This window comes from Narcine bancroftii, chromosome 2, assembly GCF_036971445.1.
Source record: "Narcine bancroftii isolate sNarBan1 chromosome 2, sNarBan1.hap1, whole genome shotgun sequence".
NCBI classification, from domain to species: domain Eukaryota; kingdom Metazoa; phylum Chordata; class Chondrichthyes; order Torpediniformes; family Narcinidae; genus Narcine; species Narcine bancroftii.
Genome location: NC_091470.1, coordinates 114,611,760 through 114,633,890, shown reverse-complemented (window position 1 = coordinate 114,633,890; position 22,131 = coordinate 114,611,760). Strand labels below are relative to the sequence as shown.

Genomic DNA, 22,131 nt, shown 5'->3' with positions numbered 1-22,131 from the left:
CCTTTGGAAGACTACACAAAAGAGTCTGGAAAAACAACCAACTGAAAAACCTCACAAAGATAAGCGTATACAGAGCCGTTGTCATACCCACACTCCTGTTCGGCTCCGAATCATGGGTCCTCTACCGGCACCACCTACGGCTCCTAGAACGCTTCCACCAGCGTTGTCTCCGCTCCATCCTCAACATCCATTGGAGCGCTTTCATCCCTAACGTCGAAGTACTCGAGATGGCAGAGGTCGACAGCATCGAGTCCACGCTGCTGAAGATCCAGCTGCGCTGGATGGGTCACGTCTCCAGAATGGAGGACCATCGCCTTCCCAAGATCGTGTTATATGGCGAGCTCTCCACTGGCCACCGTGACAGAGGTGCACCAAAGAAAAGGTACAAGAACTGCCTAAAGAAATCTCTTGGTGCCTGCCACATTGACCACCGCCAGTGGGCTGAAAACGCCTCAAACCGTGCATCTTGGCGCCTCACAGTTTGGCGGGCAGCAACCTCCTTTGAAGAAGACCGCAGAGCCCACCTCACTGACAAAAGGCAAAGGAGGAAAAACCCAACACCCAACCCCAACCAACCAATTTTCCCCTGCAACCGCTGCAACCGTGTCTGCCTGTCCCGCATCGGACTTGTCAGCCACAAACGAGCCTGCAGCTGACGTGGACTTTTTACCCCCTCCATAAATCTTCGTCCGCGAAGCCAAGCCAAAGAGATAGAAGAAGATATATGTGTCAGTAATAGAATATGAGGTGAAATACTCATATTTCACTTTTTTTGAGAATTATATGACTATGTATAATTTATATATGACTCATGTTCTGTATTACATTATATAAAAGCTGTATAATTAATTAATAAATATATAAACATTATATACATGGAATATTTCTCTATAAAATTAATAAAATATTTTTAAAATAAAAAAATATAAGAAAAAGAAAAAAGAAATTACCAGCCTCTGGGTGAAGGATGTTACTCAAGAAAAATCTCCCCTTCACTCCCAAACTCAAGTGGCAACCTTCATTGTTTGCCCATTTCTTTCTCCCTTGCCTTGTAGACTTACTTGTGACGACTGTATCCTTTGTTATTATCCTGCTGCCATCAGATATCTGTAGCTTTCAGAGATAAGTTTGCACAAATTCAAATAAAATTTATCTCAGTGCATCGAAAAATAATTGTTGAATAGTATTGGGGATCCTGTAAAATTTCGTGGTGACTGTGAAGTGTTACACTTTCTTCATTATACATGAATCACACTCAACAACAGGTATATTCTCAATGAAGAGCTAAACCTGAAATGTTGGTTATGCATCTTTATCTTTGCTATATAAAATGAGCTGTTTGACCTTTTGAGTTTCTCCAGCATTGTATTTTAACAACAATTACATTCTTAGTGTGTTCATAGAGCAGGTTAATTCTCACATCAAGGTGAGATATTGCTAAGTGCACGAAAGTCGCTGTTCTGTACTCAGACAGCAGCAATAGAAAATTAGTCAAGGCAGTGTTATATTTAAAATAATATTTTTTTGATTAATTATCAATAATATAACATTTTATCTCAACTTATCTAACTTAACCCCCAACTATGTGCAAATATATATGTGTGTGTGTGTGTGTGTGTGTGTGTGTGTGTGTATCAGGAAATATTCCAGGCCATTACAGCTTAGACTCAATTCTGGAACGTCAGTTCAAAGTTCAGACTCAGAAAATCTCGTGTTGATATGCAGGCTTTAAATTGATCAAAAAAGTAATAATTGGAGTAAGTGGGAGAGACTGGGGTGTAGACTGTTGTAAACTCATGAAATCTTTGTCGAGGTGCTTCCGAAGAAATGTCCTTTACAGACAAGTGCAATCAAAACTCTCCTTTTCTTTGCATAGGGGACATGAAGCAAGTGATTTTCACAAATCTTCCAGAACCCTTTCATGGGTCAGCTGAAATAGTGACTTTTTTTTGGTCACAGTGTGGCACACTAATCCCCCTTCAAAAGTGACCATTCCTTTTGCCACAATGGGGTATTCTCTTTTCAGAGAGAAATCAGACAACTATTACCACATAAGGCCACTTCAGTGCAGGATCCCTTCAAAGAGATGCTTCTCCAAGTGCTGCTTCTTTAAAATGGACCTTTGAAGAAACAGTGTACTGTTTCTTTAATATATTGGTCACATGGTCTCTGCATTTGTGTTTTCCAGGGCCACTCCCCTCTCTTGAGTACATACTGTCCCAACACTATTAGCCCACAGTCAATCTCCAAAACTTGCAGCTTGATTTGTTCCCTTAAAGTGACAATCCTACTCAAATGAAAATGATCTGGGAGCATGTAATAGTCTCTGATGTTGGTTTAATTTTAAAAAAAAATTTAGACGTACAGCATGATAACAGGTCATTTCGGCCCATGAGTCTGTGCCGCCCAAATTACACTCCATTAATCTACACACCCGGTTAAATAAGTGAAGCATCAAAGCTTCTCAAGGGCAGGGGTTTTACCAAATGGGAACTGAACCAACAGCAAAAAAATAGAATGAGATATAGAAGGCTTACAAGCTATGGGAGCAGAACTTCAGCCGAAATTTGAAGTAGTGACATAAGCTATCAGAGTGATTAAATTGCAATATTTTGTACTGATCGATTGAATTCTTTATAATAATCCATATGCTCCAGTTGCAGTAAAATCTAACATTGAAATGGCATGGGTTCATTTTCTTTTTAAAATATTTTTATTGATTTTACACATAAAGAACCAAGCCAGTACATAGTTTATAAAGAATGCAAAATATAAGTAAGAAATTACACAAATCAACGTATTGTATCGCATCCATAATATTATAACAAATGTAAATATAATATACAAAGATGGAAAAAAAAACTCAAATGTTAATCAAAACCCCATCTCCCTAACAACGTTGCACAGTGGAAAGAAACAACAATAAACTTCACTCCTAAAAGTGAATGAAAAAACTCAGATTATAAAATATGTCTAAAGATTGTGATAATAATTCAAAAATGGTTCTCACAACATTTGGAACCGTATGCTGGAGTTATTAATTGAATATTGAATCTTTTCTCAACTTAAACAAAATAATATCACTGACAAAAGGCAAAGGAGGAAAAACCCAACACCCAACCCCAACCAACCAATTTTCCCCTGCAACCGCTGCAATCGTGTCTGCCTGTCCCGCATCGGACTTGTCAGCCACAAACGAGCCTGCAGCTGACGTGGACTTTTTACCCCCTCCATAAATCTTCGTCCGCGAAGCCAAGCCATGAGTAGGCAGAGCGACGCTCTTCCACCTGAGTAGTACAGCGCATCTGGCCAAAAAAGAAGTAAAAAAAAACAAGATATGACATTTATTTGGGGTCAACAAGACATCACCGTCTCCCGTTGTACCAAAAAGTGCTACCAAAGGATTCAGTTCTAGCTTTATATCAAAGATAAAGTTTGGAAAACCTTCTTCCAGTACTTTTCAAGACTAAGACAGGATCAAAACATGTGAATTAAAGAACCTCATCTCTTGCATTTATCACAACATGAGTTTACCTCGGATAAATATGATATAATTTGGCTTTGGAAATATGGGCCCAGTGTACAACCTTAAATTGTAATAAACAAGGGCAGGCACATGACGACATGGCATTGACTAACCTAAAAAAAAATTGAATCCCAGATCCCTTCTAATATGGACAAATTTATACCTGTTCCCAAGCATTTTTAATTTTAAGTATTGGGGCATGCCTTAGGTCACCCATCTTATTATAAATAAAGGATATTAAACCTTTTTGCGAAGGTTTTAAACTAAAAAACTTTTGCACAACATTCACATCTGATGCCCGGCACTTGGATTCTTGTGATGTCATTAGCCACGATGGCAGAATTATTCAGTGGATTTGTGCAGTGAGTTCAGAAGAAATTAAGAATTGGAGTTGCACTAGGCACACAACAAGCGAAAGAACCACACAGAGTCGAAAGTGAGTTGAACCAACTGACTTTAATGGAAATCTTGCAAGTGCTTAAATCCCTTGGAACCCGATGACACTTGCATCTCCCGGGACCTTTATGCCATCAGCCGCCAAGCTATGGGCTTGTCCCACACCTGGAGCTCTCAGGGTCAGATTGGCCACAGAATTGCCCGCGACTCCATGAGCCGGTTCGCCTGTTGTGTGGAACCACAGAATCTAATAGAGCCAGAGTAGATGGTGGAAATTCATTCCTTAAGCTACAATCTTTAAAGGAAAAAACATCTCAACACATTTTTCTGGTCCTTTGAAGTTACTGAGTGCTGATCAGAAATGGGGGCTTGATAGTGTTCGGCAATAGGTTCAATGGATTCAAACGTGCCAGGTCACAAATGCTGAGAAATATCTGACAGAACCTTGGAAAGAGAGAAGGGAAATTATCTGAATCCAGTAACTTGACCCATGTTTCTGTAACCTTTGGTCTGCACTATTCCAGTGCTGGTCATTCTCCTACTTAAATTCCATCAATTTGAGCTTATCTCGATTCTTGCTGTCAGTATCTAATCTGTACCTAATCCTATCCATTCGTTATTGCTAATTCCAAACTCTCATTCTTTTATTAACCTGTGATTTTAAAATTTTCATCCTTTTTAAAATCCTTATGCCTCTCTCTGAAACTTCCTCTAGCTGTTGGCTGCTCTGATTCTGGGCTCTTAAATTCTTCCATTATCATCGCTCCATCATGAGCGGCATTGATTTAACTATTTGACCTGAACCTCAGGAATCATCCCTCCCTCAGCCTTCTCTTTTAAAATGCACTTTAAGACATACATGCATATTCAAACTTTTTCTCATCTGCATTAATATTTGAATTTCCTTTGATATTGCTCCTGTGAATTACTTTAAGATATTTTCCCCATCTTAAAAGTCCTAGAATAAATATGTTACTTCTGTGAAGATGGTAAAAGCAGCTTTCATTTGTATAATGCCTTTAATATAGTGAGTTAAAGATAAACGCAGCAGGGTTTTTTAATGAGGAAAAGGAATTTCTCCCAGAGCAGATTTATGATGAGTGACGGTGAATAAGTTTGTTGATTAGTTATGATCATCATTGCTCATGTTTTAATGTCTGCTTTCAATCTTTTTATATATGCTGCGACAATTACTGATTTGAGTTATAGTATTGATTTTGCATTGTGGCTCATAATCTGACAAAACATTCCTTTGAAAATGTGTGGTTACTAGAAATAAGACAGCCCAATTGGATGCCAACAGCAAATGTTCATTCGCTTATGTTCACTGAATCACAAAGAATTTTTTTAGGTGGCTGCAAGCTGAAGATAAATTTTGTATATTTCAGCCTTTGAGGTGTCTTTGTGACAACCAATAAAGTCTGATGTGTGTTGGTTCTTTGATAAAGATTAATAATCTTTCTCACTCTGCCTCTGCAGGATAACATGTTGTTCTGTGACTCCTGTGATCGAGGCTTTCACATGGAGTGCTGTGATCCACCTCTTACCAGGATGCCCAAAGGTGAGAATGCTTCTCTCCTCGGGGTGGTTTCCACACTCCACAGCTCCTCTCTCACAGAAAGCAATTTTGTGTAAAGTAGGTTAATGTACATAAATTATTCATTGTTCATAACTATTAAAGTATTGCACTTTCTGACAATAGAGCAAGAAATACCTTGTGCAATAAGTGCATCCATCCAGCACTCCCGTAATTAAAAACATTTTTTTACAACAAATTAAGGCATAAATAGGAACAGTGGATGAGACCTTATAAAGGGCCATGTCAAAGGACAACTAATTGATTTTTAAATGTTACATTGTCATGGTTTGATAAAATCCTTTTCTTTCTTCTTTTTACCCATCTTTGTGGTTTTTCAATTTCCAGTGGCAATAATAGTATTTTGTAATCTCACTGGTGGAATTTGTGAAAAATAAAATTGAACTTGATTTTGCAAAATCTCTAGAGGGCAAGTTCATTGAAAGCCCCCTCCGCCCCCTCCCCCCCCCCCCCCCCCACCTTCTGTCTCCATGGTTGAGCTGCACCAGTAGTGGCACAGCTATCACATGTCAGCAACGTGGAAACTTAATGATGGACAACATCCACAGTTTCAAAATGATTCAACTTCCAAAAAAGACAGGGCATCAAAAGAAAATTGGAAATTCTGTTCCAACCTTCCCTTACTAACAAGATACAGGATATGTTGCATGTTCCCAGCATTGGTAAAGGATAAATCTTAGTTTCATGTGACTGTTGATTGGCAACAAATGAGATCTAAAGCTACTCCAAGATCGTACTGTGGACTGAAACTATTGTTTCGAACTTTTATCATGTTATAATAAGGAAAGCTAAAATTATACATTTTTATAAAAACTTAATTGAATTATTCAATTTGAACTTCAGGTAATTACCCAGATTCACTGATTTATGGCATAAACCCATACATTTAACTTTCCTAATCACACTATTCTTTTTCATTATTTAATACCTATTCTGATAAATCCTCTGCGAATAGAACGTCTTTGGTGATAACAATTGGACACAACATTCTCTGTGATTAAAACTCTGGTCCATATCTATAAATGACTAATGCTACTTGCAATTCTCAATCAGATATACAGAGAGTACAAGAAAGATCAGCATTATCCAATGCATCATTCATATGAACGTACATGAGTAGGTCAATATGCTATTTTTTACATTAAGCTGATGAGAGCACTATTGTTCAACACCTGGTGATGTGCATAACCTGGAAAATGTTCTGGTTATATATCTAGAAAGCAATCAATTTCTCAGGGAACACAATCTGTGTGAGTTAGAGCTAAAGTGACTTCAGAAACAAAGTTGTCATTTTACCAAATAATTAATTCATGGATCCCTCTTATAAATGCAATAATTCTCCCATTAGCAAATCAAAGTGATAGAGAAATATTTCTTCCCATTCAAGTCATAATCTCCTTGTTGTCCTTCTCCACTAGATAACAAATTTCTAAACACCCTTGTGATTATTTGTAATTTTGAAAGAAAATAAAACACTGTGAATCTAATTTTGTATTTCGATCGCAGGTATGTGGGTGTGTCAGATTTGTCGGCCACGGAAGAAGGGAAGAAAACTGTTACACAAGAAAGCGGTACAGATTAAACGGCGCTACGCAACTGCAATAGGGCACTCGAAAAATCGATTAAAGAAAACAACAGTGTAAGTATCTCAACAGATTTTGGACTCTAGTGTGACAAAGACAATGAAGTTGGAAAATACACTAATCAGTCAAGTTGAGTGCATCTTTGGAGAGCAAACCAGACTTGTGGTTTCAGATCAGTGACTCTTTACAAATGACCCATGAACAATTGTTGAGCTGAAAACCTTTTGCAACCTTTCTTGAAGCTTGAATGCCTGAATTTTTCTTTCAGACTTGTACACTTAAACCTTTAGTTTTCAATCTTTTTTCTTTGCACTCACATACCACTTTAAATAATCCCTATGTCATCGTTGCTCTGTTATGAGTAAGGGATTGCTTTAATGTGGTATGTGAGTGGAAAGAAAAACGTTGAGAACCAGTGGCTTAGAACATAGAAAATTACATCACAGTACAGGCCCTTTGGCTCACAATGTTGTGCCAACCCATATATACCGACCAAAAAAAAAACAAAACCTTCCCTCCCTCATCACCTATTTTATTTTCATCCATGGGCCTGTCTAAGAGTCTCTTAAATGCCCCAAAGGAAGCATTGTGCCAGGTCATTCAGCAGGCATGAAATACCTCCCACCTTCCTTTGCATGGTTCTGCAGGTGGTCCAGGGAAATGTCTGGTTACCTTGGTCCAGTTACCCACATGCCAGGCCGAGCAGGGTCAGATGTAGCACCTCTGACCTAGGGTTGGTCTCTTGGTCCTGTCACAGTCACTGCCTGTACACTGCACTATTCTCCATGTCACATGTAATGGAACATTCACTCTAGTTTATTGTGTGGAGGATAAGCTGTTATCTAAATTCACTGGAACTATCGCTTCACTTCTACTTGCAACAGGGATAGGTTTTATAAATTACAAAAGAAAACCTCTTGGCACCAAAGTTGTTACTCATCTAATTAAACAGAACTGGTTCCAAACCAAGGGATTATGCAGAGAGTAAGATGCAAGGTTGGGAGAATCATGGGATGATATTTGCAGTTATACTAGTGTAGTTTATTGGAAGTGTCCCACAGAAATTTTTTTTGGAGTTTCAACAAACATATTTAATTATTTTTGCAATCTTAATGAGGGATACAGTGAAAAGATCTCTGCAGGGCAATTGGTACCCTGCAGGTTGCCTGAGAATGAAACGGATAATCTTCACCTTATTAGTCGTTGAGTCAGTCCATGATGCGGAGATACAATTGCTGGATATAAATAGACATTGCTGCAGCACTTTATGTTTCTGTCAAAACCCACACTTCCTGTTCAGTTTGCACCTAACTTCCAACACCTAAGAAAACAGGAGCTGAAAACAAATTCCAACCAGCAGGGACGTATAGATGGCTTCAATCCATCATTCAAAAAAGGCCAATGTTTATACCTGTGATTGCTATTTTGCATTTTCTTCGTTTTTGCTGAAACAACAGATTGAGAATTGGTTTGCATTTACTGTGTTGACTCTTAAAGTACCACTTATTTACAGAATATAATGGCAACATTGTGATAACCATGATAACAGACATTACATTATTGCACATGCTTTATAATATAACTTTGCTCTTGAGTACCTCGTTTGGTACCATGATTGTTTCTGAGTCAATGTTGTGGATTCAAATCCTGGTCTGAAGATGAAGCATAGTATAAACTACTGTGGGGAATTTTTAAATTACCTACATTTAATATGTGGGGGAATTATTTTTTAATGTGAAATGTTACCATTTCTTTCCAAATTCTACTTAAACGAATTCTTCTTGAAGAGCTGACTTGCCAAACCTTACCTATAACTGACCACTGGAGTTAGGGGTCACTCTTAATAAAAAAATTTCCATTATCTCTTTAAGTTTAAGTTCTCCTCTTGCCAGCTGTTTGCACTCAACAATGCAGTGGTTTGAGCTGTGAGGTGCAGATCTTTGTTGAACCAATAATCTGTATCACCACACAGAAATCATACGTCAATCTCCGATCGCTTGGCATTCTGGCTTGTAAAGAGATGTTACAGTCTTGCCTTTGGATCATTTCCATTAAAACTGAATGAAATGAGATAATCCTGACTTTTGCCTTGCTTCGTATTCCCATTTGCAAGAAATGTGCCTGACTCCACATAGTGAAATATTAATTATTACCAATCAGGGCAACTGATATTATGATGGTCTTTTCTTTCCTTGATCTTCCAACTATACTTCCTTGCAAACACCCCGCTCACAAAAATTATTTAAAGATTGCATTTCACTCCATATAAAAATCCTAACCCAGGTTTGGGTCCAATCCAGTCCCCTCCTCCACCAAACAAAAGAAGGATTGCGCACTTCCCAGACATCGATCCTCAAACTGTCAGCTTCTCCATTTGCAAAAAGATAGTGGGTAGCCGTTCATGAAAGTTTCCTTGCATAAGGAAATGCTCATTTGTTTTTCCATATTTAAAGCTGGATAGAACCTTGCCATTGAAGATGAGAAATACCTTTGAACTTTTCACAAAGTGAAATGAAAGTTTCATTTGAACTTGCTTTTGAATTTATCCATATGTCTAAATAAATATGATAACTCCTAAGATAGTCAACCAAAAATGTTTAGCATTCAGGAAGGGGGTGAACTCTGCCAATAATCTTTGTTTAAGTGTTCATGAATGCTTAAATTCTGTGATGTACTACTTGCTTGGAAGATACACGACTATGCAAACTGCATTTTGAAAGTACATGGCACTGATTGTGAGTAACTGCATCATTGGTTCTCTTCCACAGATCGAAAGGTTCTCAGTCATTTGACAAGGAGAGACAAGGTCCTGGTCGAGGGCGTAAACGCAAAATCACGGCAATTCCTTCGTCAAAGTCAGGTCGCTTGGATGGACTGAGTGCTTTGAACTCCCGAACCAGCAAATCTTCCCGCCTGAAAATGAATAAGAAAACCAAAGGGCTCATTGATGGCCTTAGTAAATTCTTCACCCCTTCGCCCGATGGCCGCAAGCCACGGGGTGAACTCCTGGACTTAGCTGAGCAATACAGGCTCAAGAAAAAGGGGCCACGAAAATCAAGCACTTCTGACAGCGGCACATGGCCCACAGGTACTGCACTGACCTCATTAAACCCTGCATGCCCAGTATCGCCTGAGATTTCTGTACCAGCGCCAGGCTGGCATTTAAGTAGCTTCAAACCATCTTCCAGTACTAGCCCTATTGGTAACTTCAGTGAGCTGGCATTCATTGACCAGTTAAGTGTGTCCAGAATGCCCAGGTTAAGAAGGGAACCAGTTGACTCTCCTTCCTCATTTTATGCTCCCAATGTCACTGGTGAAGCAGACTATGAGTTAACTCCTCCACGCCTTACACCTTGTGAACCTTGTCCATCCATTGATAAAACTGTTCTCCCAAACCACTGGGACAATAGCCTGAAAAATGGTTGCACTTTACAAACTTCACCTTGCCTGCGACTCCGTGCATCTGTAGAAACGGCAGTTAAGCCGCGATCTCACTATTTCCTGCCATTTTCTGTGAGCGAGAAAGCAATAAGGGGCAGACGGTGTAAATTGAGACACGGAAAGGAGATCCTTTGGCACAGGAAGGGAAACGTGGAATTAGAAAGGAGTAAGAGTGCCGAGGACAAGGGTAAGAAGTGAATGCCATACTGCCACGCATCGCTAGCTCTAGAAACTGGCTTTATATTGCGCTGTTTTTGGGGGTGCTTCAGTTGCTCTTGTCTTTCAAAAGAGGAAGTGGGTGAGCTTATGCCATGAAGGTAGCTCTGCATCATATCATAAAAAAACCAAGGCTCACAGCAGGCCCATCAAAATCAGGATGAGAAAAGGTAGATGAACCTTTTGACATTTTAGCACCACTATTCTTTGTCAAGCTGCTGTGTGTGCAGTATATCTATCTTCTCCCTGAGTTTCAGACTTCCAGCATTTGCACTGCATTGTTTATTTTAATTGCTGAACTGTTTAATTTGCCTGGGTTATGGGGAGTATATCGATAAAGGAGGCTGAATTGCTAACTCAAAGGAGTAACATTGCATTGCCTGATCACTTGGGCCGGCCTCAAGCTTGTCGAGGGAAAAGCAGCGACATAACATTTGTGAAGGGAGCCCAAACAAAACTGCTGTTGAGCATCTTTCATGGCATAAGCAAAACACCCATTTACAGTGGAAATATTCTCAAAGTGGATTCATTCTCATGTTCCTGTCACTCATAGACTGATAAGAACAGATGACAAGCATTTGCTTACTGCATCTTACAAAATTGCAACTTGCTTTTCATTCAGAACATTTTAGAACAAGGATCAGTAAAATTAGGATGTTATGGATCCCTCTGAGGCCTCTGTGTGAGAGAGCCAAGCATACTTCTAAGTTGTTGGTAGTGGTTATGCCCTTGCTATTGGTAAAGTTGTAAATGGCAGCCTTTATAACTATAAAATCAATCTATAATTATAATAACTTCAAACTCTATCATTCCCTTTCATTTGCCACATAATCCCCAGGGCATGGTAAACACTTCCACTCATCTTTTGGCTATTGCAGCTCCTGCAACCTATCACCTAGATTGGTTCCCTGATTTTGAAAATCCCCTTCAGAGTGGAGGCATGGAACCTCCGTTTTGAAAACGAAGCCATCGCTGCTTTGTTGTGGAGCCTGCTGCCACATCAGTGTGCCGCACAACAGGGTTAGCTTGCTGAAGTGATATTGTGAGCATGGTTTGATATTTTAGTTTGATTAGGTGTGGAAATAAAAGGAGAAATATCTTTAGAAAGTTAAAATGCTAAACAGCCAATTGGTTCTCAGCCGAATGAAAGCTTCATTCTAGCTATTGTTCTACAAATATGCTTCTAAATCTGTTTGATTCCAGCTTCTATTGCATCCTCATGTTGCATTTTATACTTGTTTGTCGACATTATATTTATTTACTGTAATTGACATTGACTATATTTGGCACCGACTTTTTTTTAATAACTGGTTATAGAGGTTTATTGTATCATTTCAGTTTCTTAATAAACTTTGCCATCCTTGCCTGGACTTAACTCATGCATTTGTGGAGGATGCTTCAAACAGAGTTGAGGTGCTTCCCCAGAGAGAGAAAAAAGGGAATGGGAGGGCACATCAACCCATGTTCTGGTGTCTACCTCCAGGAAGCCTGTTCAAGAGGCAGAGCACTGGCAGAGTCTTGAGAATGCTTCGCCTCAGTCTGTTGATTGGGAAATGGTGCAGAACCATCTGAGACAGGTGAGTTTCACCAGACCTTCAGCATTTGAACTCCAAAACTCTTAGTTCGGAGTCAAGAGCTCATCAGCAAGAGTTACCATGTTTGGTGCATCCTCAGTTGGCTCATTGTAATCGGCTGGCAACGTGGCTGACACGTTTGAATGGGAAAGGATGAATGAAGCGCTAGACACAGCAGCAATCATTACAAAGCACCTGAAATCGAGCTAATGGACAACACAACAGGTTACATTTACCTGTCATTTATCCCCCAAGTTGGTTGCAATGTTTTGAGGAAGTAAGTGCCGAAACATTGTTAACACAATTGCTGAAAATTAACAGAACAATGTTCTCAGTCCCTTATTCTGCCTCTCCATATGCATGAATGATGCAGGACAGTTTTTGGAAGGAAAGTCTCTTCATTAATTTTTTTTTCTGAATCTGCAGACAATCAGGGCCCGTGGGACTGCAAGCATGAAAATGAGGACAACCATTCACTGAGCAGAGACATTGTAACAGAGAAAGACTTAGACCTGTTCCAGCATGTTCAGGAAGTTGCATTGGAGGTGAGATATCATATGCTATCACTGGTGCTGCTTGACTGGCAAACTGCCCCTGATGTCAGGATCAGAGATTTATTTTCATCTCTTACAAACAGAAAGAGACGATTTAAGCCTTTGCAGGAAATGAAGATGTGTTCTGCTGATTTGAGTGAAATTAATTTAAATTGGCTATTATTTCTTCATGTTTTTTTGCACGAGAAAAAAAATGGAATGTTTGCAAATGGAAATTGTCATCAGACATGTCAAAACTATTGTCCATAATAAAATGGCTAAATGTGAAGCATTCAAAACCTCCCAGTGAGACCCATAATTATATCTGCAGAGGAATTTTGGGTGCAAGCTGTGAAGTCACATTCCTCCCAGAGAGTTTTCAAAACTGCAAACAATAGGCATTTTGAGTTTGACATTGGAATTGGCACAGTTCCAGCATCATAATTATTGGTAGTTGAACATTAACTTTTCAGGTGGAGAATAAAAACTAAGTTGATAAAATTGCATACCCACATTGTAAGACCTATATGCATGGAGATTCTCTGCATTAACTGGTGTAATACTGGTGCAAAGAATACACTACATCTGATTTGGTCTGTAAAAAATGAGTATTTTTCTCTCCACGTTGGAGACTCAGGAATACAAGCAGAAGTAATCCATGTGGACCCCCGCAATCCTGCTTTGTATTTCAGTAAAATTATGGCTGAGCTTATCCCTCATTCATTTTCCTGCCTGATGCTGTCTGCTTTGTATTTAATTTTGAACATAACTCACCTACATACATACTGCAGGAGTAGAAAATTACAAAGATGAACGCCACTTCACAACAGAGTTTCTCCTTGTATCAGTTCTCAGTGGCTGCTCCCTTGTCCTTGGTTGATTCCTCTTTAGTTTTTGACTCTCCAGCCAAAGGAAGCAGCCTATGAAACCTCCTCTACACGTTGGGTCATAGAATTGCAAGTGCAGAAGACGGCCCCTGCGACCGACCACGTCCCTGTTGTATGAATTGATGAGATCATCCTTCATTGTTCTAAAGTCCGTTAAACATTGCTAACCTTCTGTAATTTCTATTCCCAGAAAAGGTAAAAAGATGTGGAAGAAAAATAAGTTTTGATTGTATGATTGACATTAAAAGGGATATCGCTGGGAATTAAAGAATGAAACTGATCAAATCAAAATTGCTGGTTAAATTCTGAGAACATTTAAGATCTCATTCATTCAGAAGGATAAAAGGCTCATGGGTAGCAGGTTGCTCATTTCTAGGAATGAGCCTAGGAATATCAGGTGCTGATGGTTTCCGTGAGGGGCGCTGGACAAAGTGGTGACTTCCCATCTACCTTACGGTGGACAAAAGTGTATGTTACATTCTAAATGTAGCATTACGTGACAATAATGGAACCTCTACCTTTTGTTTCGAGAGCAAACTTTCCTTTTTTTTTAGATGACCAAGGAATTTTTAATGAAGCCTAAGTTAGTAATTCTGTGCTGCCTAATATTTGTTCTCACCAACATGTGCTAAGTGAGCAGAAAATTAATCAAATTAGGAAATGGAGAATATATCCTTCCATTCAGTAGCAATCCTTCTCGTTTGCAAAACTGAAGTTACTGATAATGTACCTGCATCTAACAGAAACATCTAAGTATCACTTCTTAGTTGGGAATCAAAATGCTGCAGGATCCTGATAGAAATGCAAGTGCTGAGAATGCACAGCAGGTCAGATAGCATTCTATAAAGAGAACAATGGTTAATATTTCAAATCTGACTTTTCTGCAAACACTGCAAGACATGTACAGAGATTATCATTTAACTTACATGATAAAAACAAGGGAGCTGGACTCATTGGTAGCAATTTCAAGCCCTTCCTGCTTGGCTTGAGAGCTTGGCAAATATTTGGGCTTAAACATGAAAGTCTTCAGACCCTGTGATTGTAGTTCATAAGATCACAAGATGTATGAGCAAAAGTAGGCCCATCAAGCCTGCCCCGCCATTCTAATCATGACCTAATCCATCCTTCCTCTCAGCCCCACTTCTCGGCCTTCTTCCCTAACCCTTGATGTACCCTGACTAATCAAATACCTGTCAATCTCTGCCTTAAATGCACCCAATGACCTCAGTTCCACAGCCACCTGTGGCAACAAGTTCCAGACACACAACCCTCTGACTAAAGTTGTTTTTCTTTGTTTCTGTTTTAAATTGAGCCCCCTTTATCCTGAAATTGTGCCCTCTTGTGCTAGACTCCCCTACCATGGGAAAAAACTTTGATTCCCCCTTATCCTTCTGTACTCAAGTCCAAGAGCCGGCAATCGTTTGTCATATACTAACCTTTTCATTCCTAATATCATTTTAGTAAATCTTCTCTGAACCCTCTCCAACACCAGCACATCTTTTCTCAAATAAGGCACCCAACACTGTACCCAGTACTCCAAGTGAGGACCAAGTAAAACCAAAGTTTTATTGAGTCTCGACATTACATCCTTGCACTTGTATACTATTTCTCTCGAAATAAATGCCAGCATTGCAATAGCTTTCTTCGCCACTGACTCAACCTGAAGATTAACCTTTAGGGCATCCTGCATGAGGACTCCCAAGTCCCTTTACACCTTGTAATGTTAAATTTTCTTGCTATCTAAATAATAGTCTGCCTGTCTATTTCTTCCATCAAATTGAATGACCATACACTTGCAACAATCTGTCTCTCTGTCTATTCTCCGAATCTATATGTCTCTCTGCAGCTTTTGGTATCCTCAACACCACCTCTCTAAACACCTATTTTGGTATTACCTGTAAATTTAGCCACAAAGCCATCTATTCCATAATCCAAATCACTTATATACAATGTAAAAAGAAGCGTGCTCAACAGAGACCCCTGCGGATCATTAATAGCCAGTAGCCAACCAGAAGAGGATCCCTTTATTCCCACTCTGTTTCCTGCCGATCAACCAATGCTTTCCCCATGCTTGTATCCTTCCTGTTATTCCATTGGCTGTCATCTTGTTTATCAAGCAGCCTTATTTGTCAATACACAAAAATGCTGTAGAAACTTAGTAGGTCACAGCATTCTTTATGGCAAAGATACATAACCAATGCTTCAGGACTGAGCCCTTCGTCAAGGTATGATCAAAAAGACAGGCACCTGAATAAAGCAGTGGGGGAGGGGCATAGGCCCACAGACAAGAAGTTAAGCATTTGGTTATGTCTTGTCCTTGGTCTTACATTCAACAATCTGCAAACCACCTTGAATGTGGTAAAATGCCAAAGGGGCTTCATGAAGGCATCATATAACACTAAGCCACAGTAATCATTGCATTAACCAGATGTGGAGCTTTGGTTTAACAACTCATCTGAAAGACAGCAACTCCCTCAGCATCTTATACTGAGGCGTCAACCAGATTTTCTTGCTTGTCTCTGCAGTGGGACAAACTAGCAAAACTACTAAGTCTTGCCAACTGGCAGTCCTCCCGAGTGCTGTTCTACCAGCTGTTGTGAGGCGCTTGGAGTGGGCAACAATGCCACGAGTGCAGGCAGGAATTCTTCATACACTGTATTCATTGACAATAATTCTGATACCGGGTAGTTGATGATGCCCAAACCTGAATGAAGGCTGCTCACGAATATACTTTGAATCCCAGTATCTCCTTGCAGCAGCAAGCCACATTTTGCCAGTTTTAGCTGGCTGTCTTGTATTGGTTGATCAGGGATTCTCCCTGTTAGCTGCACATACATTTGAAACTCCCTTTCAAAAAAAGGATGGGAGGGGGATGGGAGGGAAATATTGAAATTGAACCCAACTTTGCAAATACTTTTCAGTACATAGCCTGCTTCGATTAATGGAAGGCAAGTGTGTGTGGTGCAGAAAACTGTAATAAACAAATGCCTTGGGTCCTGAGAGGATTAAGGCAGGCTGCCAGTATTGTTCTGTGTGGCTGGTGTTCTTGCTGCTTTGAAATCATCTGCTGCTCACTGATCATGTGACCGGTGTCGCAGCTGCAGCAGCACGTCATTGGCTAGGGAGTGAAGTCAGACTTCATTTGAAGATAGATGAGGGTGAAAGTCTTTGTGTTTTTTTTTCCTCTCCGGATTTTGCTGAATAAAAAGATAAAATACAGTAAAACTGTGGCAGACTTTTCAAATTTGTGTTCTTCTGCTCCATTGACATGTGTAAGCAGTTGTATTGGAGCCAAATGTCAACCTTTCCACTTGGAATTCAGTTGGAAGAGAGGTGGAGACACATAGGAAATGGTTTGAGAACCCATGAATTGGCTCAGGTAGACACGCCCTTTCAATGATTGGTGTTTATTGAATGGTGTATTGTTTCAGATCATTGCGGGCACTGTGAGTAGGAAGATACAGTTTCCAGATTTGTTTTATTTGCTGTTAATTTTAACTTAGCTGAACTGAATTTGCATCCATGCATTTGGATGTTTCTAAGATGGTAAAGGGATAAATTGCTGATTTGTTAGTCTATTGAATTGCATGAGCCTCTGGATTTCTGAATTGGCCCACATTAATTGGTAACAATCTGATGTGGGGATTCCTCAGAATCTGAGGGTGAACAGATGACAATGTTTTTTTTTTATAAAATAATCGGCTTCCAGAAATCAGTTATATATGGTCATGTATTTCTGAAAATTTATTAAGGTTTTAACAGAGGAAAGTGAACAATGCTCAAAATTGTCCTCAAAATATTCAGTTTTCATTTGGAGTAATTAATAGTTACAAACATACAAATTTTTGATGGTGCAATAATTATTTTTTATAAATATGGAGACATGATAGACTGCAGATGTCAGAATCTAGCTTGGAAGCTAAACTCCTGGAGGAACTCAGAAGGTAAAGCCGCATCTGGGGAGCAAAGGGATGGTTAACATTTCAGATCAAGGGACAATCAGGAACACAATTACGTCTGAGGGGCCAGATGACATGGGAGATGATGGACAGACGGGGGAGAGGTGGGTTTAGAGATAGGTTTTAATGGGTGTAAAACAAATAAAGAAGGAAAATACGGCAGGTGGAGCTGAGACGGGGAGAGGAAGGAGGGAGACCAGGACTGGAAGTGAAACCAGATAAAGGAGGAATGATGTTCAGATGACTCTCCCTTTGCCACCACAGATGCTGCTTGACCTGCTGAGTTGCTTGTAGTTTATTTATTTGTAATCTTTAAAACTGTATTTTACTTAGATGATGTCCTTAATTAGTCACCTTACTTTTGTAATTTTTAAAATGATATTTGACTTGGATGATATGTCCCTATACATGATAAATTAGTCACCTTGATTTTGTCTGAAAATGTCTTTTTAAAGTTTCTGCTCATACACCCTTGGTGACTGTCAAAACAAAAAAATTTATTGGTGGCTGATCACTATAAACAAAGTAGTTCAAACTAAGATTTGTTGTGCTCCTTTTGTACTCAGATTTATGTTTGTGTACGTACATAATGTTTTCCATTGACATTAATGTTGTCAGTTAATCAGCCCTTGACGACCTATACCTGCTGCAGTTTATTTGTGAAATAATTGAAATCGGAGTAAATTGACAGGGACTTGCAATTTTGTAGATTTACCACAAGGATCCAGCTTTGTGACTCACTTCCCAAAGGTTGGCTTGTATTGGTTGGCGTAACTCCAAGGTACTACACAAGGATATGAATTCAAGATTATTTTATTGTTATGTAATAAAATAGAAAATGTGATATTACACAAAATTTCCTTAAGGCAGACAAGATTCGCTATCAGCATAATTTATCCATCTCCCCTTACAGCCAGAGAGAAGGAAAAGAGAGTTCATTCCCCCGCCTGAGTCACTGAGTGTCTGTGGATTCGCCTCCAGCTTTTCCACAGCCTTCAGTTCAAACCTCCGACGTGATCAGGAAGCCTCTCCAGCACCCTTGCATCTCAGTTCCAATACCTGGTACCCCTTCTTCTATTCTTGAGCCAGCCTCCAGAAGTGCACAGCCTTGTGTGAGTCCCTTAACCACAGTCTTCTGCAGCCTATGTAGATTCCTACCCTTGAGCCACCAGCAGCCTGCTGCCTGTGTATTCTTCAGTCTCAGATCCCCTCACTTGTCCGCCACCAAGGTCACCATCCCATGGGTCATCTCCTCTGCTTCTTCTTCTCAAACATGATGAGCTTCCCATTTTCTGGTGCTCTGCGCCAGTCCTCTGCTTCCCCGGAGTCTGCATCTCTAAGCTTGTGAGCTTTTGATTATTGTCACTCATTCTGGATCACACTTGAACGAAACCAGATATGTTGGAAATCAATTCAACCACATTCATTGAGGAGCAGGAGCTAGGTTCACCAAGATAGGCTGAATGGCCTTTGCGATACAACTGTGCATTAGGAAAAACTGAAACTGTCATCTAATTTGATATATTAGTATTAAATAATTTTTCTTACTGTAATGCAAACGCCATGAAATTTGAATAATTTCCCTACACATCTTGTATCCTTAATCTTCCTTCAATTTGACGGTGCATTTGCAATGGACCATATGATGAGAAGCTCTCTAAGAAAATTATATTAGAATCAGAATTTATTGTCATGAACAAGTTACGAAATTCATTGTTTTGTGGCAGCATCACAGGGCAAACATTCATATCCACCACCTTACAACAATAAAAAAACAACAAAATAGAGCACGAAAAGTAAGACAGTGTTTTTGGTTGATTGATTATCCAGAAATCTGATGGCATTGAGGAAGAAACTGTCTTTGTGCCGTTGAGTGCTCATCATCATTTTATGGTTGAGAAATGACTCAGGCCAACAAAAAGAGAAATATATCTTTAAATTATGTTTGTGATTAGTTTAAAATAGCTGGATTGCGCTGTATGCATGATCAAAGATGATGTATTGTCCTTTATTTCCACAGACATGTGGTAAAAATGTATGCATTGGATATATTTTTAAAATTTAGATGGTAACATGTCCTGCTGAGCCCGTACTGCCCAAATATCCCAATTAACCTACAACCCCCCCACATATCTTTTTAAAATATTTTATTTAATATTCCATACATGCAGTAACTACAATAATTATAGATATTTCAAAAAAACAAATTGATTACATACATGATGATTTTCACCCTCCCCCCCCCCCCAAAAAATATACAAATTGAAAAAAGTTTTTAAAAATTTATAGGTATAAAATATAATAAGAAAGAAAAAATAAAGATAAGGCTCTTTGGATTGCAGAGAGAGATGTCGTGCTGTACCACGCATCAGTTCTAACATAAACATACAGAGGAGAATTTTGTAGGGCTAGAAGGACAGAAAGGACATCACTACAAATTTAATCCTATTATTTGAGTTTATGGGCACCAAATTTGTAAAAAATGTAGACTGTTTATTTTCTATATTATAAGTAATTTTTTTTCTAAAGGAATACAACTTTGAATCTCAGCGTGCCACCTTGGCACAGTTAAAGATTATCCAATTTCCAAGTAATTGCAATACATTTTCTTGCTGCCGCTAATGCTAACTTAACAAATTTCAATTGATAAACTGATCAATTTAGGATTTGTACCTTTTGCATATCTTTTTCTAAAATGACTTGTCATCTGATTCTGAATGACATTAATTGCATCTGGAGGGTCCATCTCAGCAAAGGCACTGTTTGGTATTGTTTTATTTCCCTCTGGAAGATTTATGCATGCTGCCTATTTAACCCAACACAAATCCGTCTTGATCTTTCTTGTAATTTTTGTTATTTTAACTCGCTTATTCTTAAATGACTTTGTGTTTTCTTTATTTGAACAGATTAATGGTTCTGATTTTCTTTTGCACTTGTGTAGGTGTTCTGAAGTTTGAACTGTTGATTGAAATGGGAATATCTAATCCTTCTAGCCTTAAAACTCTTAACTGTTTTGAATGATAATCATTCATTTTTAGTGGAAAAACATAGAAGCATTTGATTCAGTCCAATCTGTGTATGCTAACATTCACCCTCTCCACAGCTTATCGATCTAATCACTCACCATTTTCCCTTCTCCCATCAATCCCTTTCTCTTTCCTTCGTTGATCTAATCTGATCTTGATGGTTGACACATTTTCTGCATTAGCTTCTAAACCTATAAGCAAACTCTGTTCTCTCAACTATCTGTCAGAAGTGTTTCCTGCTCTGTTCTAAATCTCTTTTAATCTTCTTTCAGTAACTTAGTATGGGTACCTCTTGAAATATTTGGCATCTCTCTGCCCCATTCTTTCACAATTTTCAGGTATCACTGTCAAATTATCCAGTTGTGTTACAGCAAAATAATTCAAATCTAAGCTTTCACATTTCATACCAGGCAATATCTTGGTGGAAGGGTGCAGTTTTAAAATACAGCCTCCAAAAGTGGAATATAGTCAGTTTACCTGCTTCTCTCCCCATGATGCTGTCACACTGGTCGATTGTTTACTGTATTTCCTGCTTGATTTCAGATGTCCAGAAAATACAGATTTTATCCTTTTCTCTGAAATGGAACCATCCTCAAAGTGACAAATGCATTCATTCCATTCAGTGGAATGCAGGGGCTCGATGTTGGCACAGAGACTTTCTCTTTCCAAACACATAGGGAGATAGGCAGATGATGCATATTCCTTGCTGTTCAAGGAATATTTGGCATCCCATGCTATCTTACCGCAGAATTGTTTCCAGAAGGCCATGAAATGACCTCTCAACTATAAACAGCCTAATTCACCTGTTGCAGTACCTTCATCAAACTAACTTGAGTATTGCTTGATACATTTTTTTAAATTTTGTGTTCATAAATTTAAATTTAGACATGCAGCACAGTAACAGGCCCTTCCAGCCAAAGCCCCAATTAACCTACAATCCCCATCTATTTTTACAGGTGGGAGGAATCCAGAGCACCTGGAGGGCACCCATGCAGACATGGGGAGAACGTACAACCTCCTTATAGACAGTGGCAGATTCGAACCCCGATTGCTGCCACTGTTATAGCGTTGCACGAACTGCAACACGAACTGTGCTGCAAGTTTCAAGCTAGATTATGACTCAAGGCTCCAAAATTAAAGGAACACTGTTTAAGGCCCGTTTCAAACACGTACCTTTGATAAATTCTACCAAGTTACTTTTGTACACCTAGAGTTGGATTTCGAAGATTATTACTATGGAGGGTTTCTATCATTTCAAGGGCACATATTTGCCAAATTTCTCAATGCTGCACGGCGTTCGCTGCTGTCAGTCGTGCTGATAATTACTAATCTTTGTTCCAGCGACTGATGGCAAGATCACAAATTGAAGATAATCACAGAAAGAATTCACAGG

At 39.2% G+C, this 22,131-nt stretch overlaps 1 protein-coding gene across 4 annotated transcripts in view; it reads left to right on the top strand.

The window, feature by feature from the left end:
- The window catches only part of LOC138754175 (histone acetyltransferase KAT6A-like), a 162,330-nt gene that overhangs the window by 101,538 nt on the left and 38,661 nt on the right, over positions 1-22,131 (top strand). For 3 of the 4 annotated variants that reach the window (XM_069918056.1, XM_069918057.1, XM_069918055.1), the window contains exons 5-8: positions 5,402-5,483; positions 7,026-7,158; positions 9,871-10,190; positions 12,760-12,878. In XM_069918056.1, coding sequence (XP_069774157.1) covers positions 5,402-5,483; positions 7,026-7,158; positions 9,871-10,190; positions 12,760-12,878 — 654 coding nt within the window. Of the gene's footprint in view, positions 1-5,401; positions 5,484-7,025; positions 7,159-9,870; positions 10,731-12,759; positions 12,879-22,131 lie in introns of all 4 variants that reach the window. The other variant, XM_069918054.1, reaches the window with a different exon arrangement.